At 45.1% G+C, this 23,797-nt stretch overlaps 1 protein-coding gene across 1 annotated transcript; it reads left to right on the top strand.

Moving 5' to 3' along the window:
• The first annotated feature begins 427 nt into the window (after positions 1-427).
• Positions 428-18,935, top strand: LOC118786691 (protein tyrosine phosphatase type IVA 2-like). The gene is made up of 6 exons (XM_036541954.1): positions 428-537; positions 13,605-14,330; positions 15,039-15,131; positions 16,963-17,093; positions 17,917-17,991; positions 18,198-18,935. Exons 2-6 carry the CDS (start codon positions 14,235-14,237, stop codon positions 18,295-18,297), a joined length of 495 nt encoding a protein of 164 aa, XP_036397847.1. The 5' UTR covers positions 428-537; positions 13,605-14,234; the 3' UTR covers positions 18,298-18,935.
• The last annotated feature ends 4,862 nt before the right edge of the window (positions 18,936-23,797 follow it).

Below are 23,797 nucleotides of genomic sequence, written 5' to 3'. Positions count from 1 at the left end.
TGTCCAATGTACAGCAGTCACCTTCATCCGTTATACGTTTTAGAAAGCAATTCTTGCATTACTTTGTGTAATCGAGTTTTTTATATATCTATATATCAACAAAACCCTTGGCTGTATTCACTTTTGCCCTTTGATGCGAACGGGGGAAAACATTTACTGTAAAATAAATTATTTTAATTGTAAAATAAAACACATTTCAACTCGAATTAAAGTAAAGCGAAAATAATTGCCTTGCTTCGTGGCAAACAAAAAATTGAAAAATATTCCGTAACAAAGCCAGCACGGAACACAGTGAGAGGCGTAACCTAACTGTGGTTTTAATTTGAGTAAAACGTCATGAGCGCTGCCAAGTCCGACGTGCGTGGCAGTGACGTCAAAGTGACGTAGCGCACAGCCCAGTAACCTCCCTATGTAGTTCGAAGAGAAATCTACGCCGTACGATAGGAAGGAACAAAAAAAAGAGAGAAACAGCGGTTATTGACATCCATCCACTTTCTCCGGGATTGTAACGGGATTTCAATGAACAGCCTGCTCTTTGTAAGTAACAGTTGTTCGTCGTAGTGTTTAACTGCTGAGAAAGACACTGAATTATGAAAAAGCTTCGCTTTTGTCATTACTGAGAAGTTATGACACCAAGAAAGTAGAGTGCTTGAGGTCTGAGTCGGAAAGGCGGCAGCCATTGTATTTGAAGAAATCGCTAGCTAGCCAGACTAGCAACTAACGTTAACGTTTCTGCCTTCAAGAATCAAAGAAACGGTAGCTAAGACAAGCTACTGGATAGCTACCATAATCATAATTAGCCAGCTGTCACCACAGCTTTTGCAGCAGTTTCCTTTTTTAAAAAGTGTTTGGTCGCATGACTTCAAAAAATAACGAACTGTGCTTTTTGTGAGGGTTTGGGAACAGCGAAATCTGACACATCGAGGGCTGGCTAACTAACTTAGCTAACTAAAATATGATTTAGTCAGCTAGCTAGTCAATAAAACTCACTAGGTTCAACGTCTTTTGGCAAAATGAGAGTATTATAGAAATGTTGGTGATCCTTCAAATAATCTAAACTCGACAGCAACCCAGTTAGGCTATAAAGAGTCCGTGATGAAGTTTTTGGTGTGTGGGTGGCTTGCAACCAGTCAGCTAGCTAGTTAGCAAGCTAACGTTTCCCAGAGACAGTCAACGTTAATGTGGACGCAACGTGAAGTTGATTAACGTTATATACGTTAACTGTGCATTTTGGAATTTAGTTAGTTGCAAATGCCATGTATAAAAATAATTGCTAAGGCGTAATATTGAGCCCGGCGGTTAGTTAGCAAGCCGGCAACAATTGCTTTCACGTCGCTAGGTGGCTGGAGTCTGATTATTTCTGACTCGCGAGAAGTCTCTAAATATTTAACGTTAGATGATTGCTCGTCCAGCATGTAGCTTTTTGTTAAATTTGCCTGGAAATGACACATGCTTGACTTCTCAGCGTGGGTGGTTAGCCAGCTAACTTGGAGTTAGAGTAGTCCGAGTAGTCCTAAATTGTGCTAACATTAGCTAGATTTGCCATTGTACCTACTGGTTAAGTAGGTGAGGGAATTAATATTTGCAGGCTAGCTAACTGTGTCATATTGCACTTAACCTGCTGTCACTTAGTTGGCTAACTCTTAGCTCGTGGCTTCCAATATTTTCTGGAGAGAGAAGAAAATACATAAATAAACTTTTTGATAAGATCGTGAAACAGCTGTGCGCAGAAATGCGTCACCGTCACGTAGTTGTCGATATCCAGTTTAGATAAGCCACGTGCCCCCAGCTCTTGTAACGTTACAGTTGGCACATACTGTCAACTGATTAATGCTTCTTTGACAACTCGCATATTGGCTCGCACGTATGCCAGCTAGCTATGCTTCCCCCCCCCCCCCGTCTATGCGAAATATCACTTTGCGAGCCGGAGGTGTTTGATCTTGTACAAGCCAGGCGTTTTGTTCGGCCCATCCCTTGTACTTTGCCCTTGCTGTGGAATTTAACGCGGGAGATAGCGGTGTCTTTCATGGGACCTCGCAAACCGAGCTGTAGTTGCAACCTCCAGGCCCGTTTCCTAGTTTTTCCCCTCACCGCGTGTGAACGATAACACGCGGGCTCGTGTGGGTCGGGGAGCAGCCGTGCGTTTTATCCCTCTTCCGAACCGGTCTACTAGCCTGTTATTAAGCAAATTTCTTACAAGTACGACCAAAAGAATGTTAATAGGAGAAGGAAAGATAGTGGGCTCTTTGTAGATAGGTGACCCATTTCCGTAATGGACAGCTAATTAATCTTAACGAAGCGACTGGCTGAGGGCGAGCCTGCTCCACGAAAAAAAAGTTGACATGACTTTACTTGGAAAGGACTCTTCCGTTTCCTGGAACTCGTGCTTCGTGAATGTAGGCAACATCTTTTAAGTTTGTCAGTGTTGTGGGTGGACTAGTGTTACACTGCTATTATAGGAGAGGCTATTGTGGGAAACGAAAGGGTTTTAGAAATTTAGCCTGTGCAGGTGAATGTCGGCGTTTTCCTCAAATTTGCATTTGTGTGATCTGCATGTTTCCAGCCGTTTTCAAGGTGTTGAAAACAACTCGGCTGCCAAAAGTTAGTCATTTAAGAGTTACCCCGCTGCTTCCTGCTAGATGTAAGCAGGGATTTTTTTTTCTCCCAACTTGCAGCAGTGAGTACATCATTACATTACCTTACATTACATTGTTGTCATTTAGCAGACTGTTTTATCCAAAGTGACTTACATAGGTTACAATTTTACATATATATAATAAAATTGATCTCTCTTATGTATAATTATATGTTTTATTTATATAGGTTACAGTTTTTATATTATGCATTTATACAGCTGGATGTAGTGGATGTAGAGGCAGTTTTGGGTTAAATACCTTGTCCAAGGGTGCAACAGCAGTGCCCCAGTGAGGAATCGAACCAGCAGCCTTTCAGTTACAAGCTCTGCTCCTTCCTACTACATTTCACTTCTGCACTGCTGAGTAGTCAGACCGATGAGTGAACCAGAACCTTACTGTAGGCTCGACCACCCATTCAGCCATTGCTGTTATGTCCTTGATAGAGGGACATGACTTGATGTACTGAATAAATGCACAAAGTGAAAATGAAAGCCAGCTTGCTTTCCTCAGGTAAACTCTGCACACAAGTGACTGAAAGTAAAGAAAGAGGCTAGTTCTTCTTTAGAGAAGTCTATATGATGCAAGTGGCAGTGTTTATTTCTGAGCCACACACTGATACTGTTAAGTGACTCGCCAGCTTGGGCATTCCTTGCTAGAAGGAATGCAATATGGTATGTGGCCCACAAGGATTTACAAAAATGAGAACGTGAAGCATTTGTAAATTCAGCAAGCTGAAGACTTGCTTTACCTTCATACTTTTGAAGGCTGTCATAGGTGATCTTACTTCACTGATACAGTGCACTGAGCTTTTGCTATTGGAAGTATCATTTGGCTAGCTCAACCTGTTTCCTGAGTGGCTTCCAGGGGCAAAGCAGTATTAGGCTTTCTGTTTAACTACACTGGAAAGAATGCTGATAAATAGTCATAATGAGTACATTTTTAATGTGTCACAACGTGTTACAATGAGAAAGCCAGGGGTGTTGATGAAATGCTGAACCTGAAACAATGGGACCATAAATTGTCAGAATGATTTATAATGTATAATTTGTGCAATTTTTTTATTTGAAAACATCTTAACAGCAGATTTGCACCTTCACATTTAAGGAAAATTGCTGGTTGCCCTGAATGACATTTCAGGTTCATATTCAAGCTGTAGTGGTGACGCCATAAGCGTAAATAACATGTATAGTCTTGGCTTGAAATGCGCAGGTCATGGAGTTGGGAGTGTGCTTGACATTTTTCATTATGTAAAAAGAGCCATGTCGTGCTCACTGCAGTTCAGCCCATGGCACTGTAATGTGTAGTGTGTTTCTGCATTAAGTATGTGGGTGTACAAAGCAGATGCCTTTTTTTGGCAATACTGCTCTCTTCTACAGCATACTCCTTATTGCCTTTTTATTAACATCTGTCAACTTTGAGTGTATAGAATAAAGCAATGGACATGGGCTTTTGTAGTAAATAGTGTTGCACAGTTGTCTGTGGGGTCACATTGGGTAACGTGGGCACTGGAATGTAACCAGTCATATTTTATGCATACACTTCATAACTTTATTACATGGTACAGGTTTAATGGGCTGTCGTTAGGACACCCTGTAATAAGTGGTAACCTTATAGTATATAGTGGAAGAGCTCAGGTTTGAACATGAGCATGAATTTTGACTTTAATATGGTATTTGTATGTTTGGCTGAAGAGGGTTATTTTTTCTGATATTCCTGAGAGGTGCACTACTCTGGCTCCTACCAAATCGTCCCATCATCTATGTAGTCAGTCACAAGGGTGTCTCATGTCACACAGTCCAAAATAGCTTACTCAGTGGTGGTTGTGCTGAATGATGTTTGGGAACAATTCTAAGCAGAAATTTTACGGCGTATTGAATTAAAGTAGGTCTAACATGCTTGCTTGTGTAATCATTCATTGAGGTAAATAAATGGCAGCTTAGGTCTCTTCATTTGTTTCTTTTGTGTTGCTTGTAGGACCTTGAACATTTATTCTGAAATTGTTATAGTGTAGCAAATATTTTGATATTTGATGGTTATTTATGAATGAGGCCTAGGTGTGTTATTGTTAAAGACTAGATTCTTTATTCTTAAAAGCACAGAAATTCCCCTTACCCTTTGGTGTCAGGCTGTGTATTGTATTCTTCACGATCCCATAATTATCACTGTACATGCATCACAACACATTTTGCCCAATGCACATAATGAAACTGCTTGAGTAGCAGGCTGTCCCAGTGTCCACTGCCTATTTGTAAACTTCATTATGTAATGATAATTATGTTGTATCTGCCCTGATAATGAGAAATTTTATTTAAAAAGTTCAATTGCTGCTCAAGATGGATATGGTTTGATGTGAAACCATGAATTTTAACGTGCACATTATATTTGAAAGCACCTTTTGAAAATGATACTAATATTGCTTAAGAAAGGAGAGAATCACTGATACATAGTTGTAGCCTTATACTACAGTAATACATACAGGCTGTGAGTAGTGTAATGGAAGCTCAGACAGTAGTAATGTGAATGTTGTGATGTATCTCTTTAACACTACTTCGCACATTGCACTGCTGTGACACTTACAGCAAAGTAACGTGGCTCAGGACATATGAAAGTACCCTGTGACTCCACCTGGGAGCAGTAAGCACAGATCCGAGGTCCATTTCCTATGCATCATACCCTTACTCATGTGGGGGCAGGAGGAGATGTCTGTCTGACTGTTTGTCATTTGCCGGTTTGCTGGTGCTGAGCTCATTGCTTTTGCTGATGGTGCTGATCTTATTTCACATGCTGACTGGGTCCTCTGGAAATTCCTCGCAGTGCATTGCTGTTTTCTGTGGTGGACAAACTGTCTGTGTTTTTAGTTCTAGATCGAATATTTTTGTTCTACAGTGTTCTAGGGACAAACAGAGTCGTGTTCTCTTTGCTTTGAAGGGGCACAGGGGAACTGCACAGTCCTGTGACATTGCTTCATTTCGAGTGTCATTCTTTGATGAATCATAAGTGTAAATACGTACTGGTGTGTGGATGCATTTAGTTTTCTGTTGAAATTCACAAAAACATCACATGAAGGATGTTACAAAACCCATAACACCTGCTGGAATGTGTGATTCAAGAGCTGCCGATAAGTGTTTTGCAGTTAGAATGAAACTAGGTTTCAGTCCACCCAGTTTCTGAATGACATTTGAGTCCTCGTTTGGTGGGAAGTTCCATTCCATGGGGGTCCCATAAATGATCAGTGAGAGTATGCAGAGTGTTCAGTAGTATAAAGGCTGGCTGAGGTGTTCCTATAATAGACCTCGTACAGCGCTGAGCCTTACCTGCACACCGCCCTGCCCCCGAAGGGTGTGCTCCTCTCTGCAGCCTCCCCCGGTAAGCTGCTTACACTAACGGCTTTGTGGCCTGTTGTGTAAGTCACTAAAGCAGGAGGGCTGATCTGGGGACCCTGACAGAGGCGCCCCCCCCCGAGGGGATGAATCAGACCGGTGCATGGCGCTCTGTGGTCTGCCCTTCAGGGGTCCTCTGCTTGTGCCCACCCCCCCCCCCCCCCCCCCCGAAACCACGCTGTCATAGCAGTGCTGAGAGACGCGGGGTGCTGTGCGACAGCCTGGCTGCCGAGGCGCAGCAGTGCCGAGCGAAACGGGACGCCGCCGTGTGGGAGGGGTCACCTCTCTCCTCTCTGTGTAATTACCTGTAGGCAGCTTCGCAGTCTCCGTAATTGGGTGTACTTATCGCTACGCTCAGGCGAGGATCCTCAATTACGGTAATTTGATCTGGCCTTAAACAACGGTCGTCCGTATCTCATTCAGTTCTCCTGAGTAACGTGAGTCGTCTTCAGGTAACCTATCTGTGTTTGCGTGTAACAATCTGGGCTGTAAGAAACACGCATGTGCAGAAGTAGGCGCACAGACACACGCATACACACAAGCACAGGAGTAGTGTAAATTGTATTTTTGGGGGGGTTTCCCACCTTCTTATGACTCATGACTCCGATTTGATAATCGAGCACTGCATGAGGTGATGTGTAATCTTCAAATAAGCTGCACTAGATTGTTCTTTCATTAAAAGGTAACAGTACCACTGAAGTAATAAGAACAATATTCATTGCTGTTCTGCCCTGCTCCTCCTCGGCAGTGTTGCAGTGTTACAGAACTGTCTGTTCACATCACAGGTTCCTGGCATTTTTTCGAGTTACTTTATTTCTCTTCAGATATGGCATTGTTGCGCTCTTCTCAGACTGTGTGTGATCCCCGGATATGTCCCTGACAGAGTTGACAGGCAGCATATGACCTGCCACTTTCAATCACGGTCAGCTGCAGTCACCATGTGCGAGCTGATGCTCAACCCCACAGCCCCCCAAGCCCCCCCACCCAACAAGACCTTGCTGACCGAGGCTGGGCCTGCGTCATGTCCTGGGGAAGCACAGTGACAGGGACACGGCGTGTCTGCTGGAAGTGATCAGCTTTACAGGAGACCGGAGATTACCTTTCACTAATGGCCTGGAATGATGGAATGTTCGCAGGTAGCCTCTTACTCCAGCGCACTCAGACGCTGTCCTGCTACTGCCCTATCACAGCGGTTTCTACCACTGTCACTGAAACAGATTTCTGTCTGGAGCCCTCTGTCGAAGTCTCCCAAAATGCCTAAAACCTACAGCACAAACCTGGTTTTTTCATACCCGCCGCATTACTCGCACAGACATGAAGTGACATGCCGGCATGATGGCTTTTTAAATTATACGGCTTTTTTCATTGCCATGTGAACGGCTTGTGTTTTGGACCTGAAAACACAGCCGTGTAATTAAGTCGTAATTAAATGGGCTAATTGCAGATGAATGCGGTATTGATATCCAGTCAAAAAGCAGTGTGTGATTCATACGCGAAGTTCCAGGTAATAAGCCGTGATTAATGTGCCTCAGCGCAGACAACCTCGGGCCGCCAGCCTGATTCTCCCTCTGAACCCACTTACGTCATTGTTTTTCCTCTCGATGTGGGAAGAATGACAGTATGCTGGTGTTTATTACAGGGGAAAAATGCTGTTAACTCCAAGTCCAGTTCACATTCTCTCTGCGTGCTTGACGTCAGGCATCCATCACCCCTCTTAGCCTGGTTGGAACCGTGGGCTAATCTGCCGATGAAGGGCACGTGCGGTTGTAAAGTGTTCACGGATCTGACAGAACAGCGTGGGTGGCCTTTTCTTTCCTAAGATAAGGTGGGTGGTCAGGTAGCGGTCAGTACAGGTCAGGTATTTTCTGCCCATTAGCAAACTGAGAAAGTTCCGTTTATCCAACCCTGGTCCTCGCTCCACATATTATTTGGCAGGGAGGGGGCTGATCCAGGGCCAGTGCTCAGAGGAGAATCTGTCCGCACTAATATATGGCTGGGAGGCACGTTGCTTGAATTCTTCCGTTTTACCAGAGGATGCCGCTTGGACTCACGGTTGATAATGATGATGCCTTTGAGGAATGTTTGGAGGTACAGGATCAGAAGTTTCCGTGAAGGTGTCCCCCAGCCCCTCTACAGCCCACAAGAACGGGGCTCCATTCATCTGGAGCTGGCCTCTGTTTTGCAACAGTCCATTGAGATGCCTCTAGGGGCCGACTTGAATCTTTACCTGGCCGTGGAAAATCTCCACCTTTCAGCTGTTTAAAATATTACACTGTCATGCTTTTTCCTGTAGGGATTTATAATTGACTGATTTGCTCATCTCATACCGGTCAATGTTTTTCCAGAGGTCAGGCAAACATCTCACTTTGGGTGATAAATGCCTAGTTGCTGCATAGTTAATAACTGAAAGGTTACGTTATGAGTGATAGACCCCTAATCTCTCCAGGGTTAATCACTGAATGGTTATGTTACGGGTGGTGGACTGCTTTGCCGCGGGCACATTCCCTAGCTTTGATCACTACTACTGTGTGTGTGTGTGTGTGTGTGTGTGTGTGTGTGTGTGTGTGTGTGCGCCTGAGTGAGTGAGTGAGTGAGTGAGTGAAGGGATGCCGATGATGTAAATTCTGCACTGCTGTATTCAGATCATTCATCTTAAAGATTAATTGATACTCTTGATTGCGCTATATATTATCCAGATTATATTGACCATAAACATAAGGGCTGTGCATTGTTACACACAATCTCTTAGTAGCCCCTCTTCTCTCTTCTTTGTCTCATTTGTGGCATTTCTTTCTTCTCAGCTTAATGAACACGTAAGAACAGTGAGCTTCAAATGAAGCAAACGTCATAGGGCTACAGGGCTGGCATCACCTGCTCTGCCTCACACGGCCTGGGACCGCATGTATGGGTGCACAGCCTGACTGTCTGTGCTTGCTGTGTACTGCAGTACAAAGGCTGTGTCAGGCTGAGAAAGAGGATGTTGTTATTAACATTAGATTAAAAAAAACCCATTTGAAAACAACAGTAGCAGAGGGAAGTCTGGACTGGGCTTAGTGTGTTTGTGTTCTAAATACCTGCTACTATTTTGTGTTTTACTGTTACATTAATAGGTATTAAAATGTGACATGAAAATTTGATACTTTAAAATATGATACCTCTTTTCTGCATTATAAATACCATTTAGAGTCCACGATGTAGCTCAAGTGGTTACAAATAATCATTTAATAGGAAATAAATGTCTGGTCCTTACACAACTAATTATAAATCTGCATATTCCGAATATTTCTTTTGATTTGGTAATGTTGTGAAGGATGCTGGATAGCTTTTTGCAAAATCCATGATCCATCATATAGTTTGCTGATACGGAAGGAATTTGAGTTTTCCAGTGTCTGAGGTCATGATGAAATAGGTTGGCTGTGTCTGTTTAGGCACAACAGGAATGTTTCATTGAAATTCCAGGTGAGCAAGTATGTATTTTTCCAGTTAGTCATTTGCACTTTGCAAAACCTGTGCAGATTTCAGGGTGATTTCTGCATCCGTTAGAATGAATCGGAATCGGATAAGAACCTTGGGCGTTTCCTTCTGGAACGCCTCCAGAACGGGGAGACTTCAGATTCAGAGGGCAGAAATTCTCCAGTGTTTTTAGGTTCGCTGCGTGGGCCGTTTGAGCGCACGGCGGAGAGTTCGCGCCCTGGAGCCGCCGCTGGTAAACAGGGGTTACGTTAGGTCCTCCTCATCCTCCGCTGACTCGCGCGTTATCGGTGAACTCTCGTGTCGTGCGCAGAGGAGTCGCGCCGAGTCGATCGGCAGAGGCATATTGCCTCCTGCGGTGGCACGGCTGGGCGCCTGCCACCTGTGGCGGTGCTGCTGCCGAGCTGCGGTCTGACGAGCGGGCTTGGCGTCCTCGTGCTCCGTGTGCACGCTGCGTGCGGCTGCCTGCTTCTGAGGCTCTACCTGCACAGAGCACAGCTGTGACTCACCCCTGGCTGCCTGGGCCACGACACACTGAGCGCGGCGGGGGCGGGGGCGGGGGCGGGGGGAAGGTGAGGGGGGCTTTCAGACGTTATCTCTCAGAAACTCTGCTTTTCCCACCCTATTTCTCCTCCCTTGATTGTGAAACCCCTTAAAATAACCTCACATTTACTTGCTTTGAAAGACAAACAGGCCTAATGCAGTTATTTTTTTCCTTTAACATTCACTTTGTGTTCACTGTCTAAGGAAACCCAAACAAGACAGTTTTTACATAAGGTTTGGTTGTTTTAATTTTTATGTGGAGCAATAAAAATTTTGGCGATGCGAAAATGAACAAAAAAATGTATTTCTTCAAGTATAAGATTGAACCCAAGTATAAGATTGAACCCAACTAGCTAACAAGCTAAGAAAACATCAGCTAGCAAAAACAGCTAGCTTGCAGAGTATAGTGTGCAGAAAACTTTAAAATAAATTGGCACCTTGGAGAATAACAGCTTGCACTGTTCTACCCACCATCGTAAAATGACAGCAGCTTAAGTACAGTACATCATAAAGTTTGAAACAAACGGACAAAGCATGACAACACATGCAGTCAAACTGATTGACAAGTAGTGTCATTTCCCCCTTCTTTAAAGCTAAGTCTGGAGGTTCTCCTTGATTGCATTCAATTGAAAATCTGAGCTGTGCAGGAATATGTCAGCTTGTCTCCTAGCCTGCCTGGGGAGATAAGAAAGGCCTCCTCTTTTGGCCGTGTTAAGCGTTCTGTAAACGTTGCTGGCTTGGCTGTTGCCGTGTGATTTCGATCCCCTGCATTAAGCCCGTCGCTCGCTCAGCTCGGGAGCAGCAGGTCCCCTTTAAAGCCCCGCTCTCCCCAGCATTAGGCAGCTGGAATCCCCATGGCTTCACACCGCCGGGAGGCTTTCGGTTTCATCTCCTGCTTTCCGGGAAAGATTCAGAGTTACGGGAGGCGGGGCTTCCTGAGCCGACGGGGTCACTATCTCTCCCAGGCTGTGCTCCCACCTTTGGGGGGGGGGGGGTGGTCACACCACTCGCAGGGGGAAGCACACTCACCCTCGCCCGCAGGCTGGGTGGCACCCACAGAGGGGCGGGGACTGCTGCTTTTGCGTGAGCGGTGCGGGCCGTCACATCCGAGCAGCAGGCAGGCCGGCCGAATGATACTCCTACGTACCCGGAAAGCATGTGAATGACTTGGCTCGCCGTGCCTGCTGGAGTAAGGTTTCCATCTCTTTCATCTTCAAAAGCCTTGCAAATAAAAGCTAATTTTTCTTGATCCGCTTTAAATTGTCAGCTGTTTTATGCAGTCGGTTCAATTTGATGTAAGTCTCTCTAAAGCTTCGTGCCTTTTTTGCGATCCAGACTGATGGTTTCTTCATGCGGATGGGTCGCAGTAATACTCCTGAGTCTCAGGGATTGGAAGGCATTACAGAGGCGTTTTGGCTTTATTAGCCAGGGGAGAATAGGACCTGTCTGTGTGGGGATCAGCGCTCTTATGAGATCTGTGCTACATTGATACCTAACTTGGCTCGGAATAAGCTTCTTTCATGGGCATCTGCAGGAAGCTGGAGAAGCAAGTCCCAGTGTTCTTTCACTGATACATTCAGCCTGTAATCATCAGATATCGAAGTCCAGATAATCTTTTTTTGTCCTCCCTTAGATTACACATTTATCATATTGCATATTAAACCTACTTTGTTTAGGGGTCTATGACAAAGCAGTTGTGCAGTATCCTATAATGAATATATCTGGGTTTTGATAAGCTTTTCCCATGTGACTTCAGTATATGTTCAGCGAAAAGTTCCCTCATGCATCTTGGTTTCAGTGCAGTCACAGGTGGTAATTAAGCAAATGTTTTGTAGCATGAAAGAGAAAAAAAGTTTCCTCTCACCACCTCCACATTGTGGTTAGCTGAACACATCCACTGAAGCGTGACAGTTTGTAGAATTCAGTCATACATAGTCTGAGGGTGGTTTATTAGTGTAGGTTTGCCTGGAGCAAACACAAGCTTAGAAACTACACTTCCCTTCATAACAACACAAACTCAAGGTGGGACATTGGCTAGGTTGGAAGAATTGTAATAGTTCTTTTTCCAGAAAAGCACACTTCAGAAGACAGATTCCATCTCAGCAGAGTGAAATCTAGGGGACACTTTAGTGTCAAATTTGAGGCATTTGAATTTTAAATGGTTCCATCTAGAGAAAACAAAGAGAAGGAATCACCTCAGCCGTGAGAAGGATTTCCCCGGCCTCCACTGAAGACGGCGGACAGACAGGCCATCCTCTGGAGGATGAGCTTTAGTCAGGAAGTGCTACACCACACATCGCCCTGTCCCTTCCTGCGTGCGTCCGACAGGCAAATCATGCTGTCTGAGAATGTCTTCCACTCCACAGATGGCTTTCTCAGCATTACAGTCCAGTCCATCAGAAAGAGGAACAACCATTCAAAACCTTTGCTTTGCTTATAATGCTGTAGGTAGGCCTAGACAACAGCCAGCCATGTGACCAACTGCAAAAAGCATGAACTCTGACTTTTTTTCCCCTCCGTTCAAATACACCCATTATTGAACACAGAGACACGGTCACGTTATCACAGCAGTATCAAATCATGTGTTCAGCTCCTTCAGGACACGTTGAATGAACACACACCGAACAGTGCATTAAGCCTGAATAGTTCTAATGGAGTAGCTGAACAGCCAGCTCCTGCATGTGCCCCTGCCGCTGGCGTGCGCGGCTTTTTAAACTTGATTTAAGCTTTATAATCCCGACCCGCAGCCAATGGCACGTGAGAGAGCATCCCCCGCACAGCCGCATGCAGCAGCGGGGCACCCTGGCACCCCTCACCCCTCGGACTGTGTCCAGCACCGGCTGTCCTCACTGCAGTCTGGACCCACCGCCCCCCATGTGCCCCGGCTTTTAGGCTCCTAGGCAGGCTGTTAACTCAGTGCTGATTTGGATTTGACATTTGGATTTGGATTTGAACCGTTATCTAGTCAGTACTTCATGAAAGGTTTGTGATTTATGCCCCTCTAACCAATTGGTAATATAGATTAGAAATAACTATAACTAAGATTGCTTGAGGAGCTGGTTTAGTGTGTAGAGTAATTAATTGAACTTCTAATTAAGTTAATTAAAACAGTTGGCCCACAGACGCACCTATTAATAGCAGACTTCTGCAGACAGAAGCGTGCTTTTCAGTGAGGTGACTGCAAGGGTGTTTTCAAAGAGGGATGGGTCTGCATGTGAAGTGCATGCTGGGATTTACGTATTGATTTGCGCAGCATCCATTGATGAAAGAGTGGCCTAAATGAGAGCATGGCCTCGGGGCTGTGGGGTGGGGCTCGTGCTCTCTCTCTCTCTCTCTCCTGTGCGTCCGGAGGGTCTACTGGGGGAATTATGTAACGCCCTCGCACAGATATCTATTGATCACAAGCCCTGTGTGAGGGAGCTGTGGCACAGGATTGCACTGTGACTCTGTTCATTCCTTTTTCACATGGGAGTGCGTGTGGGAGCCAGTGTGCCCTGCCTGCAGTGGTGGTGTTTGGGCTGATGATGACTGTGTCCTCTAACCTGTCCTCTCTCTCTCCCCTTTCTCTCCGCAGTGTTTCTGTGTTGATTTGGGCCGCACATTTATGGCGTTTGCGAGCGTCAGCGGAGACTTCTGCCAGGCACAGCACCTCGTCTTCGTGGACAAGTGAACCGGCGGCCCCCCACTCAGAGACTACGCTACCCAGAAGCCCCCCTGAAGCACACTGGCACTGAGTCTGCTTTGTTCCTACTGCCCCACTGGGATCACGTGTAGTCCGTGGCTTAAACTCCCCTGTGCAGGCATTAAAAGCATCCCATAACCTGACTGCTACCTTACTCTCACTTCAGCCAGTCAGAACACCTCTCTGAATGGGGTAATCTGCTGTAATTGTCTGATTGGATGTCTGAAGGATAGTCCCCCATATTTTCCTTTCTTTTTTCTTTTTTTTCTCCCAGGGGTTGTGGACTAGATAACCCCTCATTTATTCTTTTTAATATTCCTTTAGTTCAAATTCTGTTGCCATTCTTTTGCCATCTTGTAATTTAACATTTTTTTTTATTTAAGTTTATTATTATTTCTACTCAAAACCTCACTGGGATCTGAGCCAAAGTCTTTTATAATTCTGTAATTTTTTGCAGCCTCTTTGTTTTTGAGGGGGGCTTTTTTTCTGGAGTATTTTGTATTTTTCATTTAAACTGCCAAGATGAACCGTCCTGCCCCCGTCGAGATAACGTATGAAAGCATGAGGTTCCTGATCACCCACAACCCCACCAATGCACAGCTCGGCAAGTTCACTGAGGTACGCCCTGTCAACAAACGGCTTGACAAATCAAAAAAATCTTTAATTCAGTGTCTGTTTTCAAATTGTCTAATACTCAGAAGTAATACTTTAACTACCTGTTGACAAAGAATACGTGCTATGTTGGTCTTAACGACGTCTGGCCATCCTACACCGCAACTAAATGAAATGCCTTCATTTGATGGGGTGAAGAGCGGACAGAAGAGACGTGGCTTGTGCGAGTCATTGCGAAATGGCTCTTGTATATTTATGAGAAGCGGTAGAACATTGCCACGATTAGCCACGGGTCTGTGTGGAGCGTTTGTTTTTTATGCCTGTTTGTGTATCTCGAGTGCTTCGCTTCAGTGGAGTGTGATTGCAGTACCTGTGGCAGCAGCCGATCTGCTCTCGCTGCAGAGCTCATCCCCCGTTGCACTGTGGGTGTGAGCTTGCTAGCTGTCGCCGCCTCTGCATCGGTGCATGAAGACCTGCTCCTGCGCTAATAGTTAACACGCATTTGACGTTTAAGGGTTGAGAGTAAGGCCGAGCCTGTTTGTGGCGTTGTGAGCCCATCGAGGTAGTGTTTTTGGTGAGCCTGCTTCACAGGCAGCTGGAGCACGGGGAGCAAGCGTGGTATAATAAGAATAAGTCCACGATCACAGCGAGTGCATGTTGCCAGATGTGTGTACTTGTGCAGTGGTCTGGACTTTGTGTGTGTGTGTTCTGCAGGAGCTGAAGAGGTTTGGGGTGCAGACGCTGGTGCGGGTGTGCGATGCCACCTATGACAAGGCTCCGGTGGAGAAGGAGGGGATCCAGGTCCTGGTAAGAAGCTCATCCTTTCCCATCATCCCCTGCTGCCCTCTCCAGTAGAGAGTGGCACTGTGAGCGTCATTAACATAGGAAGTCACAGATGCCTCTGTGGCATTCACTTGCACCCTGTCTGAATATTTTAGCAGCTCTTTGACAGGCAAAATAGATGTTTTCTTGATAAGTAACTAGTTTAGCTGGTTGATTATTAGGTTGCATATATGATTTAATTGTCCAGCAGTTTGGTATATGACATGCTGGTTAAGATGTACTGGGGCCTGTCGACGCTGTGCCAGCGTAGACAGCTATACTAGGGCTCATCATTAGTGTTGTTCGGACCAGTCGCACACAGTGTGGCTACATGCCTGAAGACAACACACGGATGGTTCCTAACCACAGAGCACATCACGCGCTACATAGCCATCAAAGAGCAGCCTTACAGGTCACACTGTGAGCACATGTGTAAGCTGGCTAATTAGAGGATAAATATTTCATACTGTAATCGCCCTGAGAGCCCTTTCTCCCGTAATTACTTCACAGCACTGGTGGTTCCGCACGTTCCTCCCCACTGAAAATAATTGCGCTTCACAGATTTTGATCTTAACTCTTTAAATAAGCCTTGCGCCTACATGCTCTGGCTAAATGTAAATTTATGGGCATAGATGGAACATATGCCGCACGAGATCCCCCTCACTCCAGTGATTTAGTGATGACGTACTGACAAATTATTCAACTGCTAGATTTAGGAAATAAATGAAAGCCCAATTCAATGTTAATACACCTTGGCCTTTTAAGGGCATGAATGTGCAAAGTGTGTTTCCTGTAGTGAAACCAAATTGCCATCTGATGAAGGAGACCTCCGGGTAAGAAAGGGTAAAAGGCAGGCCGTGTTGCTGTAATGCCTAAAGCAAATGCCCAGCAGGCAAGGTTGGCTGTAAAGCCTGAAGAGAGTACCCTGCCCTGCACACAGAGTACCCTGCCCTGCACACTTGCTCTTCCTGATGGGTGCAGGATTGCACATCGTGCTGGCTGCATTCCGCAAGACCTCTGTCTGTAGGGTCAGGCTGTCGCCATGGTTGCGGCAGAGGAGTTTGGCTGGCGTAGTTTCAGTAGGCCTATTTCGGCAGTGCAGCGTGTCTTCCTCCCCCCAAAGCCCTTTGTAGTGTGGGAGAGTTCATTTAGTGTAGGGAGAATATACAAGAGTGGTGCAGTCCCCCCTTTAACACAAGGTTGCAGGTACCGGTCCCCGATGGGGAGTGTATCACTTCAGTCATGATGCATGCAGTGGCCTTGTTTAAGTGAGTGTGTTAGGGACATAACTAGCGCACAACATGGTGTTGGGGTTGCTGCTTATGTTTACTGCAGTGTGGTAATTCTGTTTGTCAATGAGAGGGTTCTGTTTTCGCCACCTAGTGTTGAACGTGTGAATTGCAGAGGAGGAAGGTTCAGCAGTCATGAGAAAGTTTGGCCTCAGCTCAAAGTGGAATTTCAAAGTGAAAATCTATGGTCCTTTACTCTCTGTGGTCTGTTTTATGGGCTGTGTCTATTTTAAGATCGTGCTGAGCATTTCCAGTGAAGAATGCCCGTAAAGACTAGAGCGGTCTCTGCTTGGATTACAGCAGAACAGATTGACTATCAAACATCATATCAGTATGCTACGCCTGCTTTTGTGGCAGTAGGGGGCACAAAGGTTGGTTGAGGGGGCTGGATTTAAGCATAAGTAAGTTTATTACGGCACAGGTGTGATAGTGCATCAGAGTGAATTTTAATCCCTGGAATAAAGATGTGTAAAAATGGGGCGTGGCTGTTGCTATGTGTGTCTCAGATTGCATGTTTCCCTCTGTAGGATTGGCCCTTTGATGACGGTGCCCCACCCCCTAACCAGATTGTGGATGATTGGCTGAACCTGCTGAAAACTAAATTCCGGGAGGAGCGCGGCTGCTGCATCGCGGTGCACTGCGTGGCAGGACTGGGCCGGTAAGTGTCGCACCGGTACGCCTCCCTCAGGGCCATCGCACCCTGTGAAGAAGGGTTCCTCTCCTTTCTGCTGCCAGACACTGAGCTCACAGCACAGAGGCAGACAGCCTGTCAGGTGTGTAGAGCATGCCCCCAGAGTCCATTTACAGCTGAGCTCGGTTTAATTTCCGAGCTCCAATCTGAGCTGCAGTTGGCCCGGGCATGTCTAATGGGTGCCCTGCCTCCTGTGGCAGCACCGGCTGCTCAGGGCAGCCAGGCTTTTATTGTGATGTATCGCTGCCAGGGTGGAGTGGCAGGAGAGGACGGCTCTCTGTACCTGTCGCAGGGCTGCCTCAGAAGTGACTCTGTTAATGAGCAGTGTTAGCGTGTGTATTTTTCTGAGCATGTTCAGTGTCTGCACTCCAGTCTGCCTGAGTGTGCCTCCTGAGGGGCATGGTTCTGGTGTTGGCATAGAGGAAAGAGGGGTTTTTTTTCCCCCCTTCCTGCCCCCTTCAGTCACATGATCCATGACTCATGTTTTAGTGCTTGGTTTGAAAGTTGTGTGTTCCACTGTGGTCCCTAATTACAGGGCCACCAGTAAAAGTGTAAACTCTCTATGGATGATGGGCAGTGTGGTGTTTACACATGGTTCTCCACCACTGATCCTGCCCACTGCAGAGCTCTGAACCCCAACCCCCACCCTGCCAAATTAAAGTGACATTAAGACAGGTGGGGTGAGAAACAGGAGGTTACTGTGCTGTTGTGCACCACTGCGGGTAGAGCAGCAGGACTGCCTCAGAACCTAGTGAATGTGTGTTCTCACCTCTGTCCGTCTCTGCTCCAGAGCCCCTGTGCTGGTGGCCTTAGCCTTAATCGAATGTGGGATGAAGTACGAGGATGCGGTCCAGTTTATCCGGCAGTGAGTATGGTTGTTCTGCTTTCTTACTCTGAGTGGGAAACCTTGGAGGCAGTGCCTTATATCTGACTGAACTGACCTTGGAAATGGTGGGCGCTAAAACCACATACGTGCCTGATTGGCTGTGCTGCAGTTTGACCTCTGATTGACCTTCTCCTGCATGTTTCCTTACCGATCTCTGCCTTCCCCTCCCCCTCTGTGTGTTACAGAAAGAGACGTGGAGCCTTCAACTCCAAACAGCTACTTTACCTCGAGAAATACCGACCCAAGATGCGTCTCCGCAACGGTCATAACTGCTGCGTTCAGTAGAGGGTCGCTCAGTTTCCTGGGAGGAGACTAAAAGGAAAACAAAGAATGCTGTTAGTGATAAGTCTAATTGTAATAATGAGTCCAGGATATTGATTACAGAAAAAGGGCAGGTCTTTGTGGATTCACCAGCTGAACAAGAAGGTCAAAGCACACAGAATGGGCCATCTCCTGGGCAACAGGGCCATCTCCTGGGCAACAGAGCCCAGCCATGAGTTCAGAGCTTAAACACACAAGTCACACCTGGTTACTGGGGGCCCAGCACGGGCCAGGGTTTTTAAACACAAGCACCGCTTGGTGGCCAGCTTCCAATCATGGACCAGAGTTTTAACACACATGTTCTACACGGTCACCAGTGTTCAATCATGGGAGAGCTTCTTTTTTAGCACAGAAAAGCTGAACAATGCTGTAAAGATCTATATGTGTGTAAGCCTCGTTAGTGTCGTGAAGGATAGCATTATGACACTTTTGGTTTTTTTTTTTTTTGGTTTTTTTTTTTTTGTATTATGGACGGTCCTGGATCTGCCGGAGGGTGGAGTGTGTACCCGTTTATTTCTGTCCACCCTGAAACCCAGTAACACACACACCTGCTCTCACATGCAAACACACACACGCACGCACAAGCGAACGCTCTCTCTCTGTCACACATCCTACCACAAACGTACTGCAAACATACACACTGCAACATGCTTTCTCACACATTCACATATGCACACATGCAGACATACACATGCTCTCTCTCACGTTCGCAGACGCACACATACACACACACACACACAAACGTACACATGCTTTCCGCTTTACACACACATACGCATCCACGCAAGTGTGCACACATGCATACACACATACAGATACAGATACATAGACATACATGCCCTTACACAAGCTTACACACATGCTGTACACACGCACAAACATACATGCACACACATATGTAACTCATGCACATGTGCATACATACACGAATATAGTATTCTTATGTAACTATTATAGGGAGAGGGGGTGTAATTTGGGTAGCCATTTGTAAACTCAGCAGTTTTTTTGGTATATTGTTTGTTTTAGGAAGGGATGTGTAATTTTTGTACAAAATGCTTCAGAATGTCCTCTTAAATACAGTAATTATTTTGTATGCAGTTTTCTGAAGTCACTTTAAATTTCGGGTTTCTGTGGGTTTGACGCCATGTCTTGTCTCTCCCTCTGAGTCTGGAGGCTCTTTCTCTGGGCCTTTTTGTCCCTCTGCTTTGGGAGCGCTGTATCAGCATCTGTGCGAGTCCACCTTCCAAAGCCCCTCCTCTTCCTGTGGCCGTCCCTCTGCACTTCCTGTTGCACACAGGAAGAGCCATGGTTCTTTTTTTCGGTACTAATACCTAGAGCTGAAATGTGCACAGCTGCTCTGTGGGGCTTTCTGCAGACTCCGGGACTCTCTTTGATTTTTGGTTTTGTTTGTGCAGCCCTGTAAGAGAAGCATGCCCACCCGGCCCCTTTCCCCATGTGTCCTGTGACTCACTGACAGAGAAAGGACCATGTGGGGGTCTCTTCCCGTCTCTTCAGTATCAAGGACATCTCCACACCTCTCATTAAATTTTACATTTTAAATCCAATAAAATTGCTCAGCGTTAAAAACTGGGATAGAATGCTCCTTTGATTATGTTTTACTCTTTGTGTGGTGTGCGCACACACACAGAAGTACACATTTGCACACATCCACACACATCCAGTATGTTATGGCTTTATTAATATTAAACGGATCAGTCGATGAAAGAACAGCCGATTCTTGTGTATTTCAGTCTTTTGCTTTTGAATTGATTGATCACAGTGAAAAAGTGAATATGATGGAATACTGTCATAAAATGTTTCTCTACCCCTGGCTGGGAATTTTGGTACTCCCATCCCTCATACATTGTGCTGCTCATCTCTCTGTACTTGTGCCATTTTTAGTCTAATCTGGCTTCACTCATGTGTTCTGGTTCCATAGCTGGGGTAACACTTACTGCAGTCACCCCATTAATGGCACAGAAATTGCAAGGGCGGGGTGAAGTTTGTCCGTGCTGATCAGTACAGTGCACACTCGAGCACCTCAGTCCTATCTGCACCCCAGGAATGGCATGAAAAACACAGGTAAAGCCATGCAGAAAAGCAAATCTTGCTTTATATAACAATTATATTTAAACACTGGGGAGTTTTATAAAGTCTTCGTCAGTGGATCCAGTCATGTAATACAAGTTAGTAAAGAGGTTATTTAATGATGTGTACAAGTGAATCAAGTTATGGATTACAGCATTACAGCCAGGGGCTTTTATGGCATATAGTAGTGAGTCCTATCATTCTTCAGTTCTCAGCTATGCCCATGTGCCTCAAATTGTTGTGCAGGTTATAGACCCATGAGACTTTCACATATAAAGATGTCGTTTTGAACTCACTTAAGTATCCAAGTTATAATAAAATGTTAAGACGTGATGACACTTTCTGTGTTTTTAGTTTTGCTTCTTTGGCAAAGCAAGGACTGCATGCTCTGCTTAGGTTAACATTGTGTCTGTGCAGACTGTAGCTGAGCAGTGAGTCGGATAAATGTGAAGCTCATAATTATGACGGTGGTGCCAGACCTGGCTAAAGGCATTTCAACAACAGTGAGTATGCAACATCATTAAAACATAAATCCGAGTTAACTGCGTACCAGAACTAAAACGCAAATCCTGAGTACAAACAATAACATCCATAGTAAGCTCTAAAAAGAAAAACTTACATTCCATAAGTACCATAACCAAAATACTATAAGCTGTTTGTACAAAAGATGGGACCGCTAAGGGGTGGACATGGGAAGGGAACCAAGATGCAGCCTGGAGAGGTGAGTCTTCAGACTGCGTCAGAAAATGGCATGTCCATGCGCGAGAGCACCAGAGACTAGGCTGCAAGCTGTGTGGTGTAGGTGGTGACACAGGGGCAGAGTCTTCAGATGTGGTATAGCTAGAATCTGGACACTCGTGCACACTACTGCTGGGAAATGGATGGGAAATGTAATGGGTAGAGAAAGACACTTGCTCATCTAGACAGCAGAGAGGAGGGTGGGTAGGTAGGAGATTACAGGTTAGAGGAGTGAGGGCAGGGATGCAATGTCTGGAAATAATGGCAAACACAGCGGGCAGCACACCACCACATCTTATGTGTTATGTCATCCATACAAGATCTGTCCAGCACAGACATAGGAGAATATGATTACATGGCCAGCCACTTAACTGGGGTAATGCCTGAGTAGTGGTAGTGTCTTTAATTTGCTCATTAAAGCATTGATTCACATAAATTAGTTTTAAACCTGAAGGCATGTTGCTACCATGTATGAAGCTGTTAACTGTCTCCCTGCTTTGGGACTGTCACTCCCCAACATCAGCCAAAATCTGAACCAGCGATGGGACTGAGTTGTTTTCTTAACACAACTGTATCTAATTGGCAGTCATAGTTTTGGAGCATTGTCTTGGTTTATTCATCTTTATAACGATTTTTAGACCTGTTGTCCTTCTGGTTATAAAGTTTTATACTGTAATACTGAATATGACACAGATAAACGAATGTCACCTTCAGTGAAACATTACTCTCATTGGCCACTAGATGTCAGTGTGGTCTTATTTTAGCTCATCGTTGTGACAAAATGGAATGGACTGTTGCTGGTAGCCTGCAACAGAGACGTGAGGAAATGTGAATTGCCTTATAACTTGACTATGAAATATTCCCAGTGAATGACAGGACGAGCAGAACTCACACGGCAGTTTTGTGTTTTGAATTGTAACAGCGCTTCCCTTTGGGATGAAATTCTCAGACATCGCTTTTTTATGATCGATCCAGCAACATGTGTTTGTTTCCCATCACACGGCTACTAATGTCAATGTCTAATAGCGTACGCTATTCTAACGTCGTGGCGGAACTGTGCCGTCATTGAAGAGGGAAGTAAAGCGCGCTCCTGGTAATGCAGTAGAAAAGACTCAGATCACACTGATTCCATTGTCTACCGTCAGGTAGCGCAGTACCTCCCACTGACATGTCCCCGACTTCGCAAAGTATTCACGAGAATAGTAGTTCGTCTTCTAATTTTGTTGCTGTGGTCATTGCGCTTGTCGTATACATTGTAAATAGCATAGGCCCTATTCTTTCTTCTATGGTGTCCACGACGCCTACAAAGGCAACATTATGAAGTATAACCTAAGGTGTAGTCGAATATACATTCCGAGATCATCGCGATATTGATTTGCATGTGGCAATACAATCGCTGGGATATGCATGCATGCAGTAATACTCAGAGCTCAGAAATCATTTCCCAACAGAAGCAGAAAAATTGAGTTCAACGTACTCGCAGATGTACACGACCACCAATAGCCTACGTCATCTGTCGGGAGACAGGACATTGACTCTGATTACAATGTTGATGTCAGCCTTGGAAACCGTTTGCCATGACTTTCTGACAAGATGTTTCTTGGATTTATGAATATTAAGTAACAATTAATTTTTCACAGAAACTAATGTATGCAAAACACATACATGAACTGTCCCATTTGATGTTTCCCAGTGTAACGCATAGCTAATGTATTTATGCAAACTCCCGAAGCGTGTGTCTTGTATGAGTTCATGCGCGAGAATGTTCTGTTTTCAAAGTATAATTTAGCATCGTCAAAAATGAGTCAAATTACCCATCAACTGTAATCGTGCTGGCTTCCTTAAACAAGGCTCCAGTATTTCTCGCTAGATATGGAAGCTAAACAGTTTCAGGGTTTTAAGGCTAAAACAATAATCGTTTAGTTGCTGGTGATTATAATTAGATAAACTCGTACTCGTAAGCTCGTAAACCCCCGTCAGATCATATACACAGGAAAGACGATCACATTCTTTGTGTGCAGTGTTGGCCAGTGCAACCCCAACAGATAACCCATTTTTGAAGGTCAGTTTGGAGTTTATGACCTATTCTTTGAAGTCACTTGGGATTTTATAATCAGGTATTTTGAAGTCACTTTTGTTCATGCAGAGCTCTTGCATGATCTGAAACAATAATTGTTATACCACATCTGAAGACCGCTACAGCTCCAGAGTGTTACTGCCTCCCCTCTAAGGCTTAATGCAGGGAAGGAATGGGTTAATGAGCACATTTTCTCCTGTGTCAATCTTAATGTATACAGTGGATATTAGTACTTCCATTCTATGCCTGTCTTTTGTGGTTTCTCATAATCAGCTAATGAGCAAACTTTGCCAATGACAAAGACCATTTTAATTTATCTTCAATAGAAAGTTACAGAGGAAATGTAATATCAATTATCATCCAATGTTAAGACTGTGGTTTGTTTGTGAAATTCAGAGGTTAGAGTTCAGCAAGTTGACAATTCTGGTTTAATCATTTTGATTTATGGCTTGAAAGGTGACTTCTTTTGTTGCGAAGCACAAAGTCATATTTATACTAATTAAGGGCATACTGTATGTTATTCCAGCACTACTCTACTTGCAGCGTGCAAGAAAGTCGTAA

The sequence above is a fragment of the Megalops cyprinoides genome, chromosome 12 (assembly GCF_013368585.1).
Source record: "Megalops cyprinoides isolate fMegCyp1 chromosome 12, fMegCyp1.pri, whole genome shotgun sequence".
NCBI lineage: Eukaryota > Metazoa > Chordata > Actinopteri > Elopiformes > Megalopidae > Megalops > Megalops cyprinoides.
The sequence above is the reverse complement of the archived record's forward strand: the minus strand, read 5'-3'. Positions and strand labels throughout refer to the sequence as shown.

Coding starts and splice junctions, on each gene's coding strand:
- LOC118786691 (XM_036541954.1), top strand. CDS start 14,235: ATGAACCGTCCTGCCCCCGTCGAGATAACGTATGAAAGCATGAGGTTC. Junction 14,331..15,038: donor AGCTCGGCAAGTTCACTGAG/GTACGCCCTGTC, acceptor TGTGTTCTGCAG/GAGCTGAAGAGGTTTGGGGT. Junction 17,992..18,197: donor GCGGTCCAGTTTATCCGGCA/GTGAGTATGGTT, acceptor TGTGTGTTACAG/AAAGAGACGTGGAGCCTTCA.